Genomic DNA, 17,832 nt, shown 5'->3' on the forward strand with positions numbered 1-17,832 from the left:
TTTATAAGCTAGAAAGAGAAAGAAAAATACCATATGAGATCACTCATATGTGGAATCTAAAAAAACAAACAAACAAACAAAAAAACACAAAGCATAAATACGAAACAGAAATAGACTCACAGACACAGAATAAAAACTTGTGGTTGCCAAGGGGGCGGGGGGTGGGAAGAGATAGACTGGGATTTCAAAATTGTAGAATACATAAACAAGATTATACGGTATAGCACAGGGACAAATACACAAGATCTTATGGTAGCTTACAGAAAAAAAAATGTGACAATGAATATATGTATGTTCATATATAACTGAAAAATTGTGCTGTACACTGGAATTTGACACAACATTGTAAAATGATTATAAATCAATAAAAAATGTTAAAAAAAAGAAATATGTCACTTTAAATCATAACCTAGTGCCCCTGCACACACACACTCACACACACACACACACATACTCCTCAAGCAGTAGATCTGTACATGATGCACACTGGTATTTTCTTTTTTTAATGTAATACTATACTATTCTATTCACTTTTTTAAATGCTAGTTGTGAACTACAGTTTGAAAAACACTGGCTTAGTGTATAAATTCTAGTCCTGTCCACTCGCTGTGTGACTTTGTGCAACTTGCTTAATCTCATGGTGTCTAAATTTCTGTCCCTGTAAAAGACAATAATGTTACCTACCTAATAAGGTCTTTGTGAAGGTTAAAAGAGTTAACACATGTAATATACTTAAATAAGAGCCCTGCATACAGCAAGCCCTCAATAAATATTAGTTAACAATGACAAAGTGGGATGTTCCTACCTTTTGAAATTTATAACCAAGTTTTCATTTGGAAATGAATGTTTATCAATTGCATTTCAATCCAGGAACGACTTGTTTTTTTGGAATAAGTACCTAGGTATATATATTAAATATTCCAAAATAACTATGTTGATTAATTAGAAAAGAAATGATTGTACCTGATTACCTTGATTTTCCTCCCTTAGGAAACTGGTTTACACAATTAATTTCCTACTAAAGAAAAAAAAAAAATCACAAAAGCACAAAAAAATCTTCCTAATCCACAAAGAGGCTCTGGTACTGAATACTCAGCCATCATGATTTGTTTTTATGGTATGACATTTTGTAAATGTATTCCTGTTCCTAATTATAACTTCTTATAAAGAAAAAAAAAGAGAAAATGTTGATTCTTATCTCTTCCACGGAGGCTGTCAAAATATAAAAATCAATGTGTATGTGTAAAATATGGATTAATGTCACTCCAAAGTCTATGCATGGTTAGACCTGTCTTCTCATCAGTCAGAATTTTAGACTAGTGGTGCAACAACAGGAAAAGTGGAGGAAAAAAAAATACCAACTTGAAAACTGATCTCTACTTTTTTTTCATCTTTAAAGAATAAATTAAACCATTACGGTAAATGAGGACTTTCTCAATACAAGAAAATACTAAACTTTCATTGGATTTTCAGATTAAAATAAATCTGATCTTCTCAACAGACTGACAATATTATATTGTGATTATTATAAGGAAATGCTGCATATAAACGTTGATACCTTCAAGAAGACATGTTTTACATTATCCCATTCAGACTTTTTCTTTTCGAAGAGAATGATCAGAAAAATAATACAGAAGAGTGTTGACTATATTAATTTGGCTTCAGAAAGAGAATTCCCAGTGTAACATGGGAGAGAGTACCAAGTAAAATTGTAGTTTTGTATCAAAGCTACTAAAGCTTCTCTGAAAACCAGCTTTGGGGAAATTAAATGCACATAAATATGCATAAATAACTTAATACATTTTAAAGCTAGTCAGGCTATATTATCTACTTAAGAATGACGATAAGATCTGTTTCTGTTTTAAATTAAGCTTTGCATACAATGTTTTCTTCAATTTCACAAGTTTATTTAAACAAATAGTAATGTTTGCTAAACGTGTACTATGGGAAAAGTTTCAATATAATTCTATTATAATCATTTTTCATATAGATACAGCTTATTTTATGTATGTGATGCATTCCTAAAAACATGTGTATAAACAGATATTTGAAAACAGAATCACACTGTAAACATTATAGCAGACTTTAATACTAACAGGAATGACATACTTCATAAAGGAAACAGTTTTATACATGCAAAGTACAATTTTCAAATATCTGGTATGATTATTTCACTTAAAATAATGTAGTTAATTCTAAACTCAATTATTTTTTAGGTACTAAGGTTTATTTAATTCTATATACTTGTTATTTTATGCTTCCTTTTTTTTTTTAATTACAGCCATCCTAATGGGTGTGAAATGGTATCTCATTGTGGTTTTGATATGCATTTCCCTAAAATTATTAATGCTGAGCACCTTTCCATGTGCTCATTGGCCATTTGTATAACTTCTTTTGAGAACTGTCTATTCAAGTCCTTTATCCATTTTTGGATCAAGTTGTTTGGTTTTTACCGTTGAGTTTTAGGAGTTCTCTATATATTCCAGATATTAATCCCTTATCAGATAGGTAACCCTACAAATAATGCTTCCTTTTCAAACTGAAAACTCTCTTTTAAAAGTGAAAAAGGAGACAGACAAACTTCTACAATTTCTTAGTTCTTTACACCAGGCACCAGAAATATAGAAATTAACACAACTAAATCTTTCTATTCATGATTTCCCTTAATAGGAAACACAGAGAAGAATATGCAAAGTTATAGTAAATTATGCAATGTTTTATAAAAGAACTACACAGAGTACCAGGAAGTACAAAATTTTAGATGAAGGAAAGAGCAACAGCAAAGACACAGGAGGTGAAAGAGAACACGAAGCACTACAGGATCAGGTGACTGAAGCACAGATGTGGGCAGAGGAGAAGAGGTGGTAATCACAGAGGCCACGGCCAGTACCTAAACACCACTGTTTGTCATGATGAAAATGTTACCCTCTGTGTTGACATCACTGATGACTGCTCTGACTGGGCTGTGTGAAGAAGCAGATTATATCCTGTGGCTACAGATTAAGAGTTACTCCCAAACATTTGTAATGTTAACCAAGCCGGGGCAAGAGGGTGGGCCCTGGGATAGGTAAAGAACAGAACACTTTTCCCGCGACAACAGAAAAGTGGAAGTCCCTGGATTCCATGCAAAGGAAACTGGATCTGGTGAGTGGACTGGTCCCTGCAGAAAGCAGGCAGTGATCCTCAGATCGAGACTGTGAATCACTTAGATCCTTGTACTTCTGCTACGATTGGGTACTCAGTAGAACTTTATTTAAATACTTCACTATGGCCCAAAACGGATTTGAACGAGTTAAGAGAAACGACTATGTATATTCCTGAAATAAGTCAGCACTAAGAACAAGAAGTCTGATGTTCTGAGAACTTCAGAGTTATGTAGAAGGATGAGGGAGCAACAATTCTTGAAAGTACAGGCAGGGGACAAGCACAAAGAATGTCCAGGTGGGATCTGTGGAATATACGGACATTCTTCAGGTACTGCTAGAAATTTCTAAAGTAAGAGCTTTAAGAAAAAGATTAAACAGATGGGAGCAAGGACTCAGTACTCCTTATACATTAAAGGAAGTATTATCCTAAATTTAAATCGGAGGAATCAGTTTCAACTCATGATATATTTCATCTTAAATTTTTTCCTAGGTCTCTTTAAAAGGGCCTAGAAATAATGACAAATCTGGTAGCAACAAGCACAATAGACCAAACTGGTTTTTCAGATATTATTACCCTTTAAAAAGGTTCCCGCTAGGGTTCCCTAAAGAAATAAATGATTCTAGAACTAGACCAGAAAATGTGAGGGTCAAGACAGGAGCACCTTGTTACACCAGAGAGCATGGAAGTTTTCAAAGACTACTAAGATTACATCAAAATGACTCAGGAGTAACTTGAAGAAGCTCCCCATGGTCAAGGCAGGAACAAGTGATCATTAATAAAAATATTAACTGCAGCAGAATGAAACATCAAAAATACTGTAGTCTATGAGTTCATAAAGATATATATTTTTTAATTAGGTTCCATTGGAGGGTGCTAGGAACCAATTCATTGTTTTAAAAGCTGGCATATAAAAAGAATCATTTATCCTGCCTTTCCAATCTGAGGTACTATTGAAAAGCTTAACAGCAGATGAATGGAAGTGTCTCCTTAGAGAATGATTCCCAATAATAAACGAAATAAAAGTGACAAAATTTAAATATCATGATTTTGCAATGCTTACTAAACTAATGAGTCCAGGCATTCAGTATTAATGGCTGTTAATATGACAAAAGAAAAGTAAACTAGATATTACGTGTCCTTTGACAGAAGAATGCAAAAAACTGCCTAAGAAGCAGTCTTGCCAAAAATATCTAATGTGAATTCTCTGAACTCTGCAACCACCTACCAATTTATAAGAAATATAGAAGACTTGTTTATACCACAAAGAGGTAATAAGTGAAACCCACCGTGTGAGAAAATATACAAGACAGTGTGTTTCTTCAGCTAAAAAATCAGAAAAAAATTAAAAACAAAAGAGAAACCTACTTAAAAAGAGACTTAAGAGATGTATCAGTTGATTGCAATGTGTGGTTCTTCTCTGGATCCTGATTGGAATAAACAAACTAAATAGAATTATAAAAGTTGTAATTCAATTGGAAATGTGACACCGACTGGGTATTTGATAATAAGAAATTATTGTTAATATTTTAAGTTTGCTAATGGTTTTATGGTTGTGCTTTAAATAGAGTTTTCAGAAGTACACATTGAAATATTAATGAATGGAATGATATGATGTCTGGGACTTATTTCAAAGTAATAAGAGAGGGAGGGAAAGAAAATGAGAGTAAAGATAAAGTAAGAATAACTATGAGTTGATAATTATTGGAATAGAGTGATTAGTACATGAGAATGAAAATATATTATTATGCCATTTTGTCTACTTCTGTATGCACTTGAAATTCTCCATAATAAAAAGCTAAAAAGAAAAAAAGAGATATACAACCCTATTTTTTATCACAAAATGATGATTCAGGATATTCTATTTATTAATAATCCAGGACAGAAAAGGAAAGTTCTTCAAGAATACCTGAAGACATAAGAAAATACTTAAATAAAAACCAGTATGTATGTGTATATGTATATATAATGTAATTATACCTTATTGATATGTGATAAATTAGGGCCAATTTTCATTTTGTTATTTACACGTTTTACATTTAAAAATGCAACATACTTAAAATTAATTTATTAGAACTTGAGGGAAATGTCTTATATGTTTTGTTAATGACTTCATTTCACACATTAATTGAATGGCAGGCCCTGTGCTAGGCAAGGGAGAAATAATGGTGACCAAGAACTCTATGGGGCTTAGTGAGGAAACAGGAAGAACCAAAACAAGCAGGTAGAAGAATATGTAAAATGCAGGGTATTTTAGGTGCTCTGAAAGAAACAGAGAGCAGAATATCAGGGAAGGAAGGTGGTCAGGAACGGTCCCCACGAGGAGGTGTTGCTAAAGGACTGAGAGGGTCAGCCACTCACAAGGTAGGGAGACGAACATTAATGACAGAGAAGGCAAAGCTCTGAGTTGGGCAGGGTGCGTTCTGCGTTCATAAGTCAAGAGGTATCTAAGCACCGAATTTATACAATTCAAAAGTAGGTTTAAAGGGGGTCCATCTTGTTCTAGTGAGGAATGGATCAGAGAAGGGCAAGAGGTGGAGGGTTAGGAGACATGGAGCAGTGAGGGGTGACTTGTCTTTTCAGAGGAGTATGGTGAGATGTTTCCATGATTTTCTTCATATCTTTTACCAAGTGCTAACACTGTACTATTAAATGCACATGGAGAAAAAATATAACTATTGAGTTTACCATGCATATTAAATGTTTCAGTTTTAAATGTGAGAATAATTTTTAAAAAGTATATTAAAGTTATAATTATACTAAAATATTTTTAAATGAACTAAAAGAAAGATAATCAAATTTATTTTTATATGCAAGATAGTATTTCTGATGAGTACTAAGAAGTTACCTTGGACAAGTCTCTGAAGTTACTTGGCAAAGTAAGATCCAGTTCTTCTGATTCATAATTAGTAATGACCCAGGGAAACACTGGATACTGATTTAAGTCATTGTAACTCCGTCCTGGGAGAGGGAGAGCAAGTCATTCTTAATTTAGAATAATAAAATGAAATGATAAACATTTGGGAATACACTTTACAAAAATAACAAGAACAACAATTTTGAGTGCTAGACATTGTTCCCAGGGCTATCCGTTCACTATTTAATTGAATTTTCACAGTAACCCTATGAAGTTATTAGTATCACACTCATTTTACAGATTAAAAAATTGAGGCACAAAAGTTTACATAACTTGCCCCAAATTATGCATCTAGTAATGGTCAAACTATGTTCAAATCCAGGTACTCTGTGCCCACATTAAGTTCTTACAAATTATACTTAACTATTTGTATTAGTTGAATGCGTGCACCAAATTAAATAATCTCTACTAAAAAGTTTAAAAACAATTTGCAATCATAGTTTTTCAAAACCAGCATCCTTTCTCTGCCATTCATTAGCCAACCAATGAACCAACTAATCAACCAAGTTCAGGTGACTTAACCCCTGTGGGCATTCATCTGTAAAATGATGAGGCTATTCTAAATAACTCTCAAATTTCTGTGACAGCTTTCAAATTCTATGCTTCTCTGAAAATGATGGACAGCATTCTCAGTGTTGCTTACCTCATTCCTAAATACTGCCACATACTCTCCTATGTTTCTTCTAAATTAGTGACATTCAATGACACATTTAGGTCTATAAAAATATGAATAAAACAAAGGATGAGGTAGACTATCCTGTAGAAACGGCAGTTGTCTGGATACTGCCACTCCAGGGAGGCTGCAGAGTGGATGGCATCACTCTTTCAGGAGTAAAAATGTTGGTTTTTGACTCCATTTTACTAGCCTATGACGTACTTTCATTTAGATTTAACATGAAGAGAATTTTATGGCTAAAATATAAGAGAGACAAGTACAGTAATGTTGCTGGAATTCCCTTCTTATCGTGTATGATATTCTATTGTCTCCAGTTTTTTCCAGTTCTCAAATACGTAGGGATGTCATATAAACATACAGCCAAATATTCCAGTAGCTCTCCACACAGACCCTTGGTATCTAAGCCTTCCCTACAATTAGATGTTTTTAACTTTTTTTTTTTTTCACTCTATTCATCATGGGCTTCAAGAACAGAGTTCTTCCTTGACTGACCTGGAAACAGTCCTACAAAACCTAAATAACTAGGACAATTTTAATTCAGAGGTAATGATGTCACTACATATTTCTGTTAATTTTAATTTCTGCCAGAAAAAATTACTGAACTTAACAGCAAAAAGCAGTCTATTTTGATGCCCTTTTTCTCCTTGATTTTCTTCTTCTGATTGAGATGTTGGTAAACAGTAAAATCCTCATTCTAGCCTATCTGCTCAAGTTTATAGTACCTACAAAAAAAAAAAAAAAAAAGAGTATGCACCTACTCATTGTGAACAGACTTCTACTAATTAAGTTAAATTCAGAATATAGTTACTGAATGCCTACTGACTGTCTCTTGGGAAATGTGTCATGATACCATGAGAACCTGTATGTATCACAGACAATACTTTAAAAAAACATTAAATAACAGGAGACTCTACCCTAGCTTCTAGTGCATATAAAAACCATCCAAAACAAATGATTGAGTCTTTAAAAAGAATATCCAGGGGATACATTTAAAAGACATTGTAGGCAGAGGGGAGGGTATAGCTCAAGCAGCAGAGTGCATGCTTAGCATGCACGAGGTCCTGGGTTCGAACTCCAGTACCTCCTCCAAAAATAAACAAATAAACCTAATTACCCCCACCCCCTGGCCAAAAAATGAGTAAGTAAATAAAATTTTAAAAAAGACATTGTAGGCTCACTAAAAGCTATTTGAGAGCAGACCATTTCATAAATGCTTTCCATAATTATCACTGCAATCTACAGGTTAACTGATTTACCACATGTAAAATATGTCCATTTAAACTTGCTATATAGTTTCCTGTCTCTACTACTTAAAAATCCTTTCAGTCACTAGTTATATAACCCCCGCTAAAATCCATGTAACTGTTCAAACTTTCTTCATTCCTTTCCCTCAACAGACTGTGAGATGATCATCCTCCTCACTGATACATCTTAGACTTCCTCAGTGTGAGCCCTGAACTTCCAGTTCTCCTTGATACTCCCTCTTCTCCACGTCTCTAACAGCATCTTTATTCTCTGCAAGGTGTAATTCTTCTGTCTGAGCTCCTGAACATACCTCCCTCATAACTTGAATTGTTAGATTTTCCTCTCTCTTCTTCTTTCATGGTTTCTCTCCTCTGCCTAACCCATCTCCCTTTACTATTACACAAGAAAGCTGTAATCTGTATCTAATGTTCTCATTTAATCGCCAACCATTCCGGCCTTATAATCAAACTTTTTTGCTTGTTTTGAAAATGAACTCCTATAAAGTAACCAGTAAGTTCTAAGATGCCAATGCCAAAAGCATGGCCTGTACTCATTCGTAACTCTCCCCTACCTCTCCATCACATTTGGTACAGTGGCCAAGGCCTTTCCCTCCCCCTTTCCCCTTGTGTCTCAATATGTTTGCTTTCCCTTAGTCCTCCTCCTACTAAGTCTACAACCTCTGGGATCACTCATTTTCTTCTCTCCTTTAATAATTTGCCCTCCTTTTTGTCATGCTCAAGAGCATTCCCCAGACCTTATCTCACTGCTTCCTGTATCACCTGGCTTGGTACCCTCAGCTCTCCCGGTGATTTCCTCTCCACGCAGGTGGAATTCCATGTCCTACCTCTAAGTTCCATATCCCCTCTTTTACTTATACTCCAACAATTCCTTTTGATATCTTATCTTGCATGTCTTGCCAGCAACAGCAAAATCATCATCTTTCCATAGATTAATTCTTCCAACTTCTTTTTCCTTTAATGGCATCACACACACTTCCAGACTAGAAGCCTGGAAGTCTTTTCTGACACTTTCTTCTCATTTACCCCCTACATTCAAGTCAGCTGAATGTCAAATGGTTTGTACCTTGTACATTCTTATGTTATCTAATCCTTTGTTTTAATTCCTACTGTCGCCTAATGCAGGCCTTCATTACTTTTTACATATATTTGCTGCCTAACTTTTGCTCTCTGCCTAGACCCTCTCCACCTCAATTTATCCTTCATATTGCTTTCAACTTTACAAACAGTTCTGATATCATTCATTTGTTCAAAAACTTACAAAACTTTCCCTGTGAATTTACTGCTAACTTTCAAACTGACAGAAAATCTTCCATAAGAAAGTCTCCAGACTACCTTTCTGGTTTTCTTTTTCATTATACCTTTATGAATATGTATTTTATATGCACACACACACACACACACACACACACACACACACACACACTCCCTACCATTAATTGTTCTCTACCTATACTTCATTTCTTGCAATCTTTAAAAAATTTTTATTTATTTATTAATTTGTTTTTGTTTTTTTGGGGTGTGAATTAATTAATTGATTGATTGATTTTTTTTTTAGAGGAGGTACTGGGGATTGAACCCAGGACCTCGTGCAAGCTAAGCATGCGCTCTACCACTGAGCTATACCCGCCACCCCTGCTATCTTTTAAGTTCACTTAATGCCTTCAGTTTTACACAGAATGGCTTCTAATCTCCCAGCCACCTGCTCTGCTAGCTAAAGTAGTATCTATCCTTACACAAACATGTCATGTTTCCTGACTTTTTTGTTACTCCCACCAACTGAATGAACGTGATACAATTGCAGCCTCTCTCTGCCCTTTTAATCCTCATGGAACTTCGTATCTCTTATTGAATCTGGAGGTGTCTCTTGCTCGAGAATCACAGAAATGCTCACATTCATACTTAAAATAATTTCTATGAGAGTAAACAGCATGTCTTATTCTCCTTGTATTTCCTTTGTGCTTCAAATATAAAATGTGTCAGCCCATTGAACTGAATCTCAAATGTCTCCCAATTGTATTCCTTCCTTTCTTTCTTCTAATTTTCACATATGAAAAGTAATGACACATTTCTATTCTTTACTTTCTTTCAAAGTGAACAGTTTCCATGGATGATCATCAGTAATATTACATGATTACAGACCTTGTACAGGACCATTTAGTTTTCAGATTTTCACATATGGGTCATAATATAAATATTCCTTTACTTTAAATTTTTACCCACAGTTTTCTTTTCTCTATGTTGTATTTCATTGTTTCATTACATGATATATTACTAATTATGTTATTAATAGGTTCTTAAAATTTTATCTGGTTTTTCATTCCTACTATTTCACAATGAATCCATTCTTCCTATGTTAAATAGTTGTAACATTTTCATTTTATATTTTTTAAAAAGTATATACCCATTTTTAATTTCTCTCAAGTAGCCAACTGTTCATGTACAACTGTAAACTCTATTATCAAATCAGTCTTGATAAGGTATTACTGTAGTAATAATGAAAATAAAAACAGCCTATTTATACTAGTACTGAAAAGAATCTAATCATACCACAATGAATAATTTATCACTTGAAATAAGTCAACATCTGAGCTTAAATTACCTGCTATTGTGTTGAGAAACATCAAGTACTCAAAATTTGAAATCTCTCTGTGTTGCCATCGCTGGGTCATATTAGAAACTTTAAAAAGTTGACGTGGACTAGCTAATGAGATACGCCTGCAAGAAAAAGAATTTGACATAGAATCAATTTAAACTTCAGATTAACTATATTATGATAATAAATCATGAATATCTGTGCTCATTTAAAATGGCAGCTGTATTTTTCTGAGAAGTTCTATCCATGTTATACTAATGAATCCTAGAGATGTTTCGATTGACAATTAATGATAAAACAAATGATCTGGACTAGCGACCGGTCTACTGTCCATGTTCTGTTCATTAAGGTAAGCTGTCATTACAAAGCCATTATAATATCTAGGCTCCATAAATGTTGATTAATAATAGTACGACTAATAATTCATACAAGACATAAAAGGAATTCTATTAACTGAGAAATTCATATAAAATTGTATTCACATCTTTATCAATTTTAATAGTCATCTCTTAAAGACAACATATTTGTACATTATAAATTTAAACATTACGTTTGCATACTCACTGTAACAGGGGAAAGAGGATTCTAACTCTAGGTGTTTATTCATGGGATAGGGTAAAGGTAAGAGAAACTATTTTTTTTTTATATAGCTTAATAAAAAACCAAGTTTTCTGTGTTTTGTCAAGGCAATGTAAATAACAAACGATACAACTGACCAATACCAAATAGGTGGCAGGATGAATTATTTCATTTGGAGCCCAGAATCTCAGAGAACTATGCTGTCACAGTTCTTCTTACCAGTGAGGACAAGGTAACTATTTTTTTTAAAGCTTTATTTACAAATGGATAATTTACATACCATGAAATTTACACTTGTAGGTGTACTATTCAACTACTTTTTAAAGTAAATTTCTAGAGTTGCACAATTATCACCACAATGTATTTCAGAATATTTTAATCACTACAAAAACTTGCTTTGTGCCTTTCTACAGTTAATCCCCATTCCTCTCCCCAGCTCTAAGCAACTATCAATCTGCTTTCTGTCTCTATAAACTTGCCTTTTCTGAACACTTAATGGAATCATACATCATGTAATCTTTCGCATCAGGCTTCTTTCACTAACTATGATGTTTTCATCCATTTGGTAGCATGTATTAACAGCTTTCTTCTTTTGATTGCTGAATAGTATTCCATTGTATGAATACAGAATATAACACATTTTTTAAATCAATTCACAAGTTAATAAACATTTAAATTGTTCAAGTTTTTACCTGCCACGAAAAATGCTACTAGGAACATTCATGTACACTTTTTTGATGAACATTTGCTGGCATGTCTTTAGGATAGTTTCCTAGGAGTGGAATTGCTGGGTTGTATGTTGAGTTTATATTTAGCTTTTTGAGAAAATGCCAAACAGTTTTCACTTATACATTCCAATAAGCAATGTAGGATGCTCCAATTTTTCCACATTTCTGCCAATACTTGCTATTGTATATTTTGTCATAGCCATTCTGGTCAGTGTAAAATGGTATCTTATTATAGTTTTAATGCACACTGTTGAACATCTTTTCATGTATGTATTAGCCATGTTTATTTTGTTTGAGGAAATGACTATTGAAATGTTTCCCTCCTTCATTAGTTGGGTTGCTTCTGTCCTATTATTGAGTTACAAAAGTTCTTTATACATTCTAGATATAAGTCCTTTATTAGATACATGATGTACAAATATTTTCTCAGTCTGTGACTTATGCATTCATATATTTAGTGATGTGTTTAAAGCACAAAAGTTTCAAATTTTGATTAATTCAATTTCTCAATTTTTGTCTTTTATGAATTATGTTTTTGGTGTCACATCTGAGGACTCTTTGCTTAAATGAAAGTGATGAAGCTTTTATCCTTTATCTTATTTGAGAAATTTTTTAGTTTTAGATCTTAAATATAGGTCTATGATATATTTTGAGTTAATTTTTGTGAATAGTGTGTGGTAAGTGTTAAGTTTATTTTCTTGCATGTGACTATCCAATTGTTTCAGTATCATTTATTTAAAGATTACCCTTCCTTCACTGAATTGTGCTAGCATCTTTATTAAAAAGCAACTAACCATAAATGCAAGGGTTTATTTCTGTATTCTGAGTTTAGTTTTATTCATTAGTATCCCTATCCTTGTATAAATGCCATACAATATTGATCACTGTGGATGTATGGTAAGTTTTGCAATTAGATAGTGATAGTCCTCTAATTTTGTTTTTCTTTTTCAAAGTTGTCTTGGCAATTCTAGATCCATTGTGTTAGTTTCTCAATGTCCAAAAAAAGTGTACTAAACTTTGATAGGCATTATGTTGAATTTACAGATCTGGGGAGAAAGGACATGGCAATCATGTTGAATCTTCTGATCCATGAATAGGGAATGTCTCAAGTTACTGATGTCTGTCTTTATGTTCTAACAGTCATGTTTTCATTTTCACTGCAAAAATTGTACACACTGTCATCTAGGAATGATGATTTCCCTTTCCAATCTGAATGCCTTCGGTTTTCCCCTTTCCTTCCTTTCTTATCACACAGGCTGAAATCTTCAATTTAATGTTGATAAAAGTGGTAAGAATGGAAGACTGAAGTCTTCTCAATCTTAGAGGAAAAGCATTCAGTCTTTCAGCACTGAGTACAGTGTATGCTGTGGGGCGTTTTGATGGATGCTATTTATCTGTCTGTAGAAATTCACTTCTATTCCTAGTCAGTTGAGAGTTTCTAGTCACGAATGTGTATTAAATTTTGTCAGATGTTTTTTCTGTGCCTATTGAGATGATCATGTGGTTTTTCGGTACAGTATTCTATTACACTGGTAGATAACATTAATTGATTTTCAGATTTAAACCAATTTGCAATTCTGTGATAAAATCCATATGGCTATTTCATAATCCTTTTTATATATTGCTAGATTTGGTTTGCTAACATTTTAAAGGATTTTTGTGTTATGCGTTCCTTAGGGATATTGGTCTATAGTTTTTTCTTGTGATGTCTTTGTCTGGCATTGGTATTAGGGTAACATTCACCTCACAGAATGAGTTGGGAAGTGTTTCTTATTCCTCTGTCTTCCGGATGAGTCTCTGAATTTTTAATATAACTAGGTAAGATTCACCAGTAAAGCCATCTGGGACTTCATTTTCTTTGTGGGAAGATTTTTAAATTACTAATTCAATTTCTTTACCTGTTATAGGTCTATTCAGCATTTTAATTTCTTCTCGACTCAATTCTGATAATTCTGTCTTTCTAGAAATCCATCTCACCTCAACTGTCTAATTTGTTGGTCAGTGTTGTTCAGGACATTTCCTTCTGATTCTTTTATTTTCTATATGATCAGTAGGAAGTTTTTTTTTTCATTTCTGATTTTGGTAATTTATGACATGTCTTTTTCTTATAGTTAGGCAGTTAAAGTATGTCAATTTTATTAATCCTTTCCCAGAATCAGCTTTTCTTTAATTGATCTTATTTATTGTTTTTTGTTTGTTTTTCATTGATTTCTGCTGTAATGTTCCTTATTCATTTCTTCCTACTTTTTTTCCATTTAGTTTGCTCTTTTAATTTCTAAAGGTGGGACCATAGGTCACTTGTGTTATATAGGCATCTCAGGATTTCAGATATAGGTATTTAAAGCTAAAAAATTTCCCTTAAGCACTACTTTAGCTGCATCCCATAAATTTTGATATGCTATAGCTCTGCTGGATACAAAAACCTGAATCACTGCCCTTCCGAGTACCATGGGAGGAAGAATTGCTGGGTGCAGAAGTGGCCCAAAGTACCAAGGACTATTTTGAAGAGCTGCAGCAGCATTTGTGGAAAGAAAGAAGCTTCTAAGCTCAGGCACTCTAGAGGCAGGGAGGTATGTAAGGGAGAGAAACTGGCACAGACCCTGGAGAAAAAAAAAAAAAAAAGAAAGGAAGAAAAAGGAAAAAAGGAGAAAAACACCCCCCACTACTCCAGTCTCCCCGTGTAGCCTTATCTCTGCCTCATCCTGTACTTCACACCAAGCTTCAAACTGCAAGAGAAGATGATTTGGTAGCTGTTATAATCCCTGATTACACATGTCTAACACTTGGTTAGTGTTTCTGCAGGGGAAAAAAATGCCTGAATCATGTGACAGGGTTGGGCAAAACTCACAGTGAAGAGAAAACTAAAATGAGGCTGCGGGTAGAATCTTTGGGCCAATTCCATGTACCAGTATGGCTTATGACCGGTACTGATGTGCACATGCTTATACAGTTGGGTACTATAAAGTGTCAGAGAGAATATTCCAGATCAAGAAGAGCTACAGGTAGAAAAGTGATAGTAGGGCTAATTCTGTCATTTGCCATCGGTAGTAGGTCAGGATTTAATACAAGTGTCTCTACCCACATCAGTCCTATTGACTGACAACTCAGAAGTCTCACACTCAAACCAGAACCAAGAGAGGCAGCCCATAAACTGCAACCAAATTCACGGGCCTGCTGGCCAGCTAGAGCTTGTTGACACCGAATGGACGCACTCCCAGCACTCAACCCCCAGCAGTCAAAAACTGCTGATGCGATAAGTAAGTGCCATTTTTCAGCCAATGTCTTACTGATTTGTCATCAAATCTTATCTTCTTTAAATACTGTCATCCTTTGGCAACACCTTTTCCTGGATTTCCTAGTTTTCAAGCCCGTCCTGTTTTTGTTTTTCTGTTTCATTTACCTAACATTTCAATGCTGCCCTTCCCCAGAACGTAGCCCCAGTTCATCCTACCCACTCTACAGTCTCTCCCCAGATGACTCCATTCCCTCTCAAGGCTTCAAATTTCATCTAAATGGTAATGATTCCCAACTACCACACTTTTCATTTGAGATCTTGATATACCTTCTTATATTCAACTTCCTATTCAACATTTCAGTCTGGACATCTCTCAAGGGTTTTAATTTCAAGAGATCTGAAACTAAATTTCTCCTTTTCAGTCCATTCACCTTCTCCCCACAATCCTAAACCCAACCCCAACCCCAACCATTGGGGGAGATGGGGGAAGGACACATACAACTACTCCTTCTCCAGTGTTCCCCATCTCAGTCAGTGCTACTGGGCCATTCAAGCTGAAACTTGGGGAGACACACTGGACACCTCCATTTCTCATACTCCAAATTTAACTAACCTTCAAGTCACATAAACTGTATCTCCTCAAAGCCTCTAAACAGGACGTCTGTCTTCAACTACACTATCAGCATCACATCTCACCTCAATTTCTACAATAAGCTCCCACCTCCAAATTGACACTCTCTTCCTAAAATTACTAAGTGCCAGTGATACTTGACTTCCAATATTCCTTAAAATATTGGAAGATCCATCTTGTTTCAGGGCCTTTACACATGCTATTCACTCTTTCAAAGGTTAGCTGACTCTATTCCTTCAAATCAAAATGTAAAAGTCACACAGGAAGACATTTTGGACCACCTTATCCAAAGCATTTCATCTCCACTCCACTAATCAGTATCCCAACACCCTAAGTACATCCTTCCTGTCACACATTTTTTTAAAATTTTATTTACATATTTGTTTAAACATCTTTGGGCAAGACGATATCTATGTTGTACATTACATGACTGAGACATTCTAGGTGTTAAAGATCTGTTTACATGACTGACTCAATAAATTAAGACTTTTAGCTTTCATTAACTGTGGGAAAACATTACAAAAAGTTTCTAAGTATGATAATACGTATTAGGTGATAGATAAAAGTATTTTTTAAAAAATAAAGGGATAATCAGTAGGAAAAAGGACTTCTTATTAAGATAAGGAAATCTACTATGCCATTTTGAGCTGCTTCCTCCTGCACCCTGAAGTTCCTCATTAAATTATAAAATTACCTAATCAAAAGCTTTACTGGCATTGTAAAGCAACTACTGCTAATAATTCAGAAGGGCCTCTTATAAAAGTTGTAACCTGTTACATGTCCACAAATTCTTTTATACTTTCTCTACAAGAGATGAAGCTTGATTTTCCTGCCCTGGAGCCCGGGCTGGGTTTAATAACTCACTTGTAACAAGTATAATGGAGCAGAAATGATGGCATGTGATACTCGAGGTAGGTCATAAGAAGACACTGGGGATTCTGCCTCATTCTCTCTCAGATCACTTGTTCTGGGGAGAGTCAGCTCCCTTGTCACGGAGACACTCAAGCAGCCTATGCAGTGGCAGACTTGGTAAGGAACCAAGTCCTACTTACAAGAGGCATGGGAGCACATCCTCTTGGAAAGCCCTCTGGCCCAGAATGACTGCAGGCCCTACTAATATCCTGACTGTTATTTGTTGATTCTATTTCAACTGCATTTGTCATAAGATACAAACTTAAAAAACTGAAATAAACACTAATTAGAAACAGCTCAAATCAATACAAACTTAGGTATGCTAAAAGTAAACTAAGTTTCTACGGCTAATATGTTTCAATCAATCAATAGAAACATCATGCTATTCACTCTTTTCCTAGTTCTTAAATTAGTTAGCTAAATTGTATTGATGATGAGTTAATATCTACTAAGAAAGAAAACAATTAATGGTCATTCTCTTTAAAGATAGCCAACTGACTCCAGCACACAGGCAAGAGAGGCATAACCCCACACTCTCCCAATTCCCTGTGCCGTGAGATGCTTTGGCATTTTAACATTCCTTTCAAGTAGTTATTAAGTTAATTTGAACAATATAAATACTAGTTATTAAGTCCATATGTATACACAAAGTTAATATTTGAACTCTGATTTATCAGAGGTTAAAGATAAAAGTTTTAATTAAATATACTGTAGTTACAAAATCCTTAACATATGGAGTTGATATTTATATCAACAGAGAAAAAATTGCAATAAATACGACATACAGCAAAGTCTAATCAATTTTTATCAAAATGATAAAAACTTTTTATCTGATTTATCATACATATTAAATAATGGTACTTTTGAAAATGAGTATGTAATGAGCACTTTTGTAACTGATATTTTAAATATAGGGCCTATTTTTGCAATGAGATAAAATTGTTGAGATAAAATTTAATAAAACAACATTTACCAAATTTAAGTGTACAGTTTAATCAGTTTTGGATATACCTATTTCTATAACCACCATTACAATCAAGATATTCTGCAAAATGGTCCCCGGCATCCTTTTGTAGTGAATTCCTTTGTCCCTGGCAGTTCCTGGCTCCTGGCAAGGATCTGCTTTCTATCACAATACAGTTTTGTTTTTTC

At 34.4% G+C, this 17,832-nt stretch overlaps 1 protein-coding gene across 1 annotated transcript in view; it reads right to left on the minus strand.

Moving 5' to 3' along the window:
- The window catches only part of LRBA (LPS responsive beige-like anchor protein), a 620,537-nt gene that overhangs the window by 163,844 nt on the left and 438,861 nt on the right, over positions 1–17,832 (minus strand). The window contains 2 exon segments of the mRNA XM_032464781.1: positions 5,993–6,105; positions 10,602–10,717. Coding sequence (XP_032320672.1) covers positions 5,993–6,105; positions 10,602–10,717 — 229 coding nt within the window.

The sequence above is a fragment of the Camelus ferus genome, chromosome 2 (assembly GCF_009834535.1).
Source record: "Camelus ferus isolate YT-003-E chromosome 2, BCGSAC_Cfer_1.0, whole genome shotgun sequence".
NCBI lineage: Eukaryota > Metazoa > Chordata > Mammalia > Artiodactyla > Camelidae > Camelus > Camelus ferus.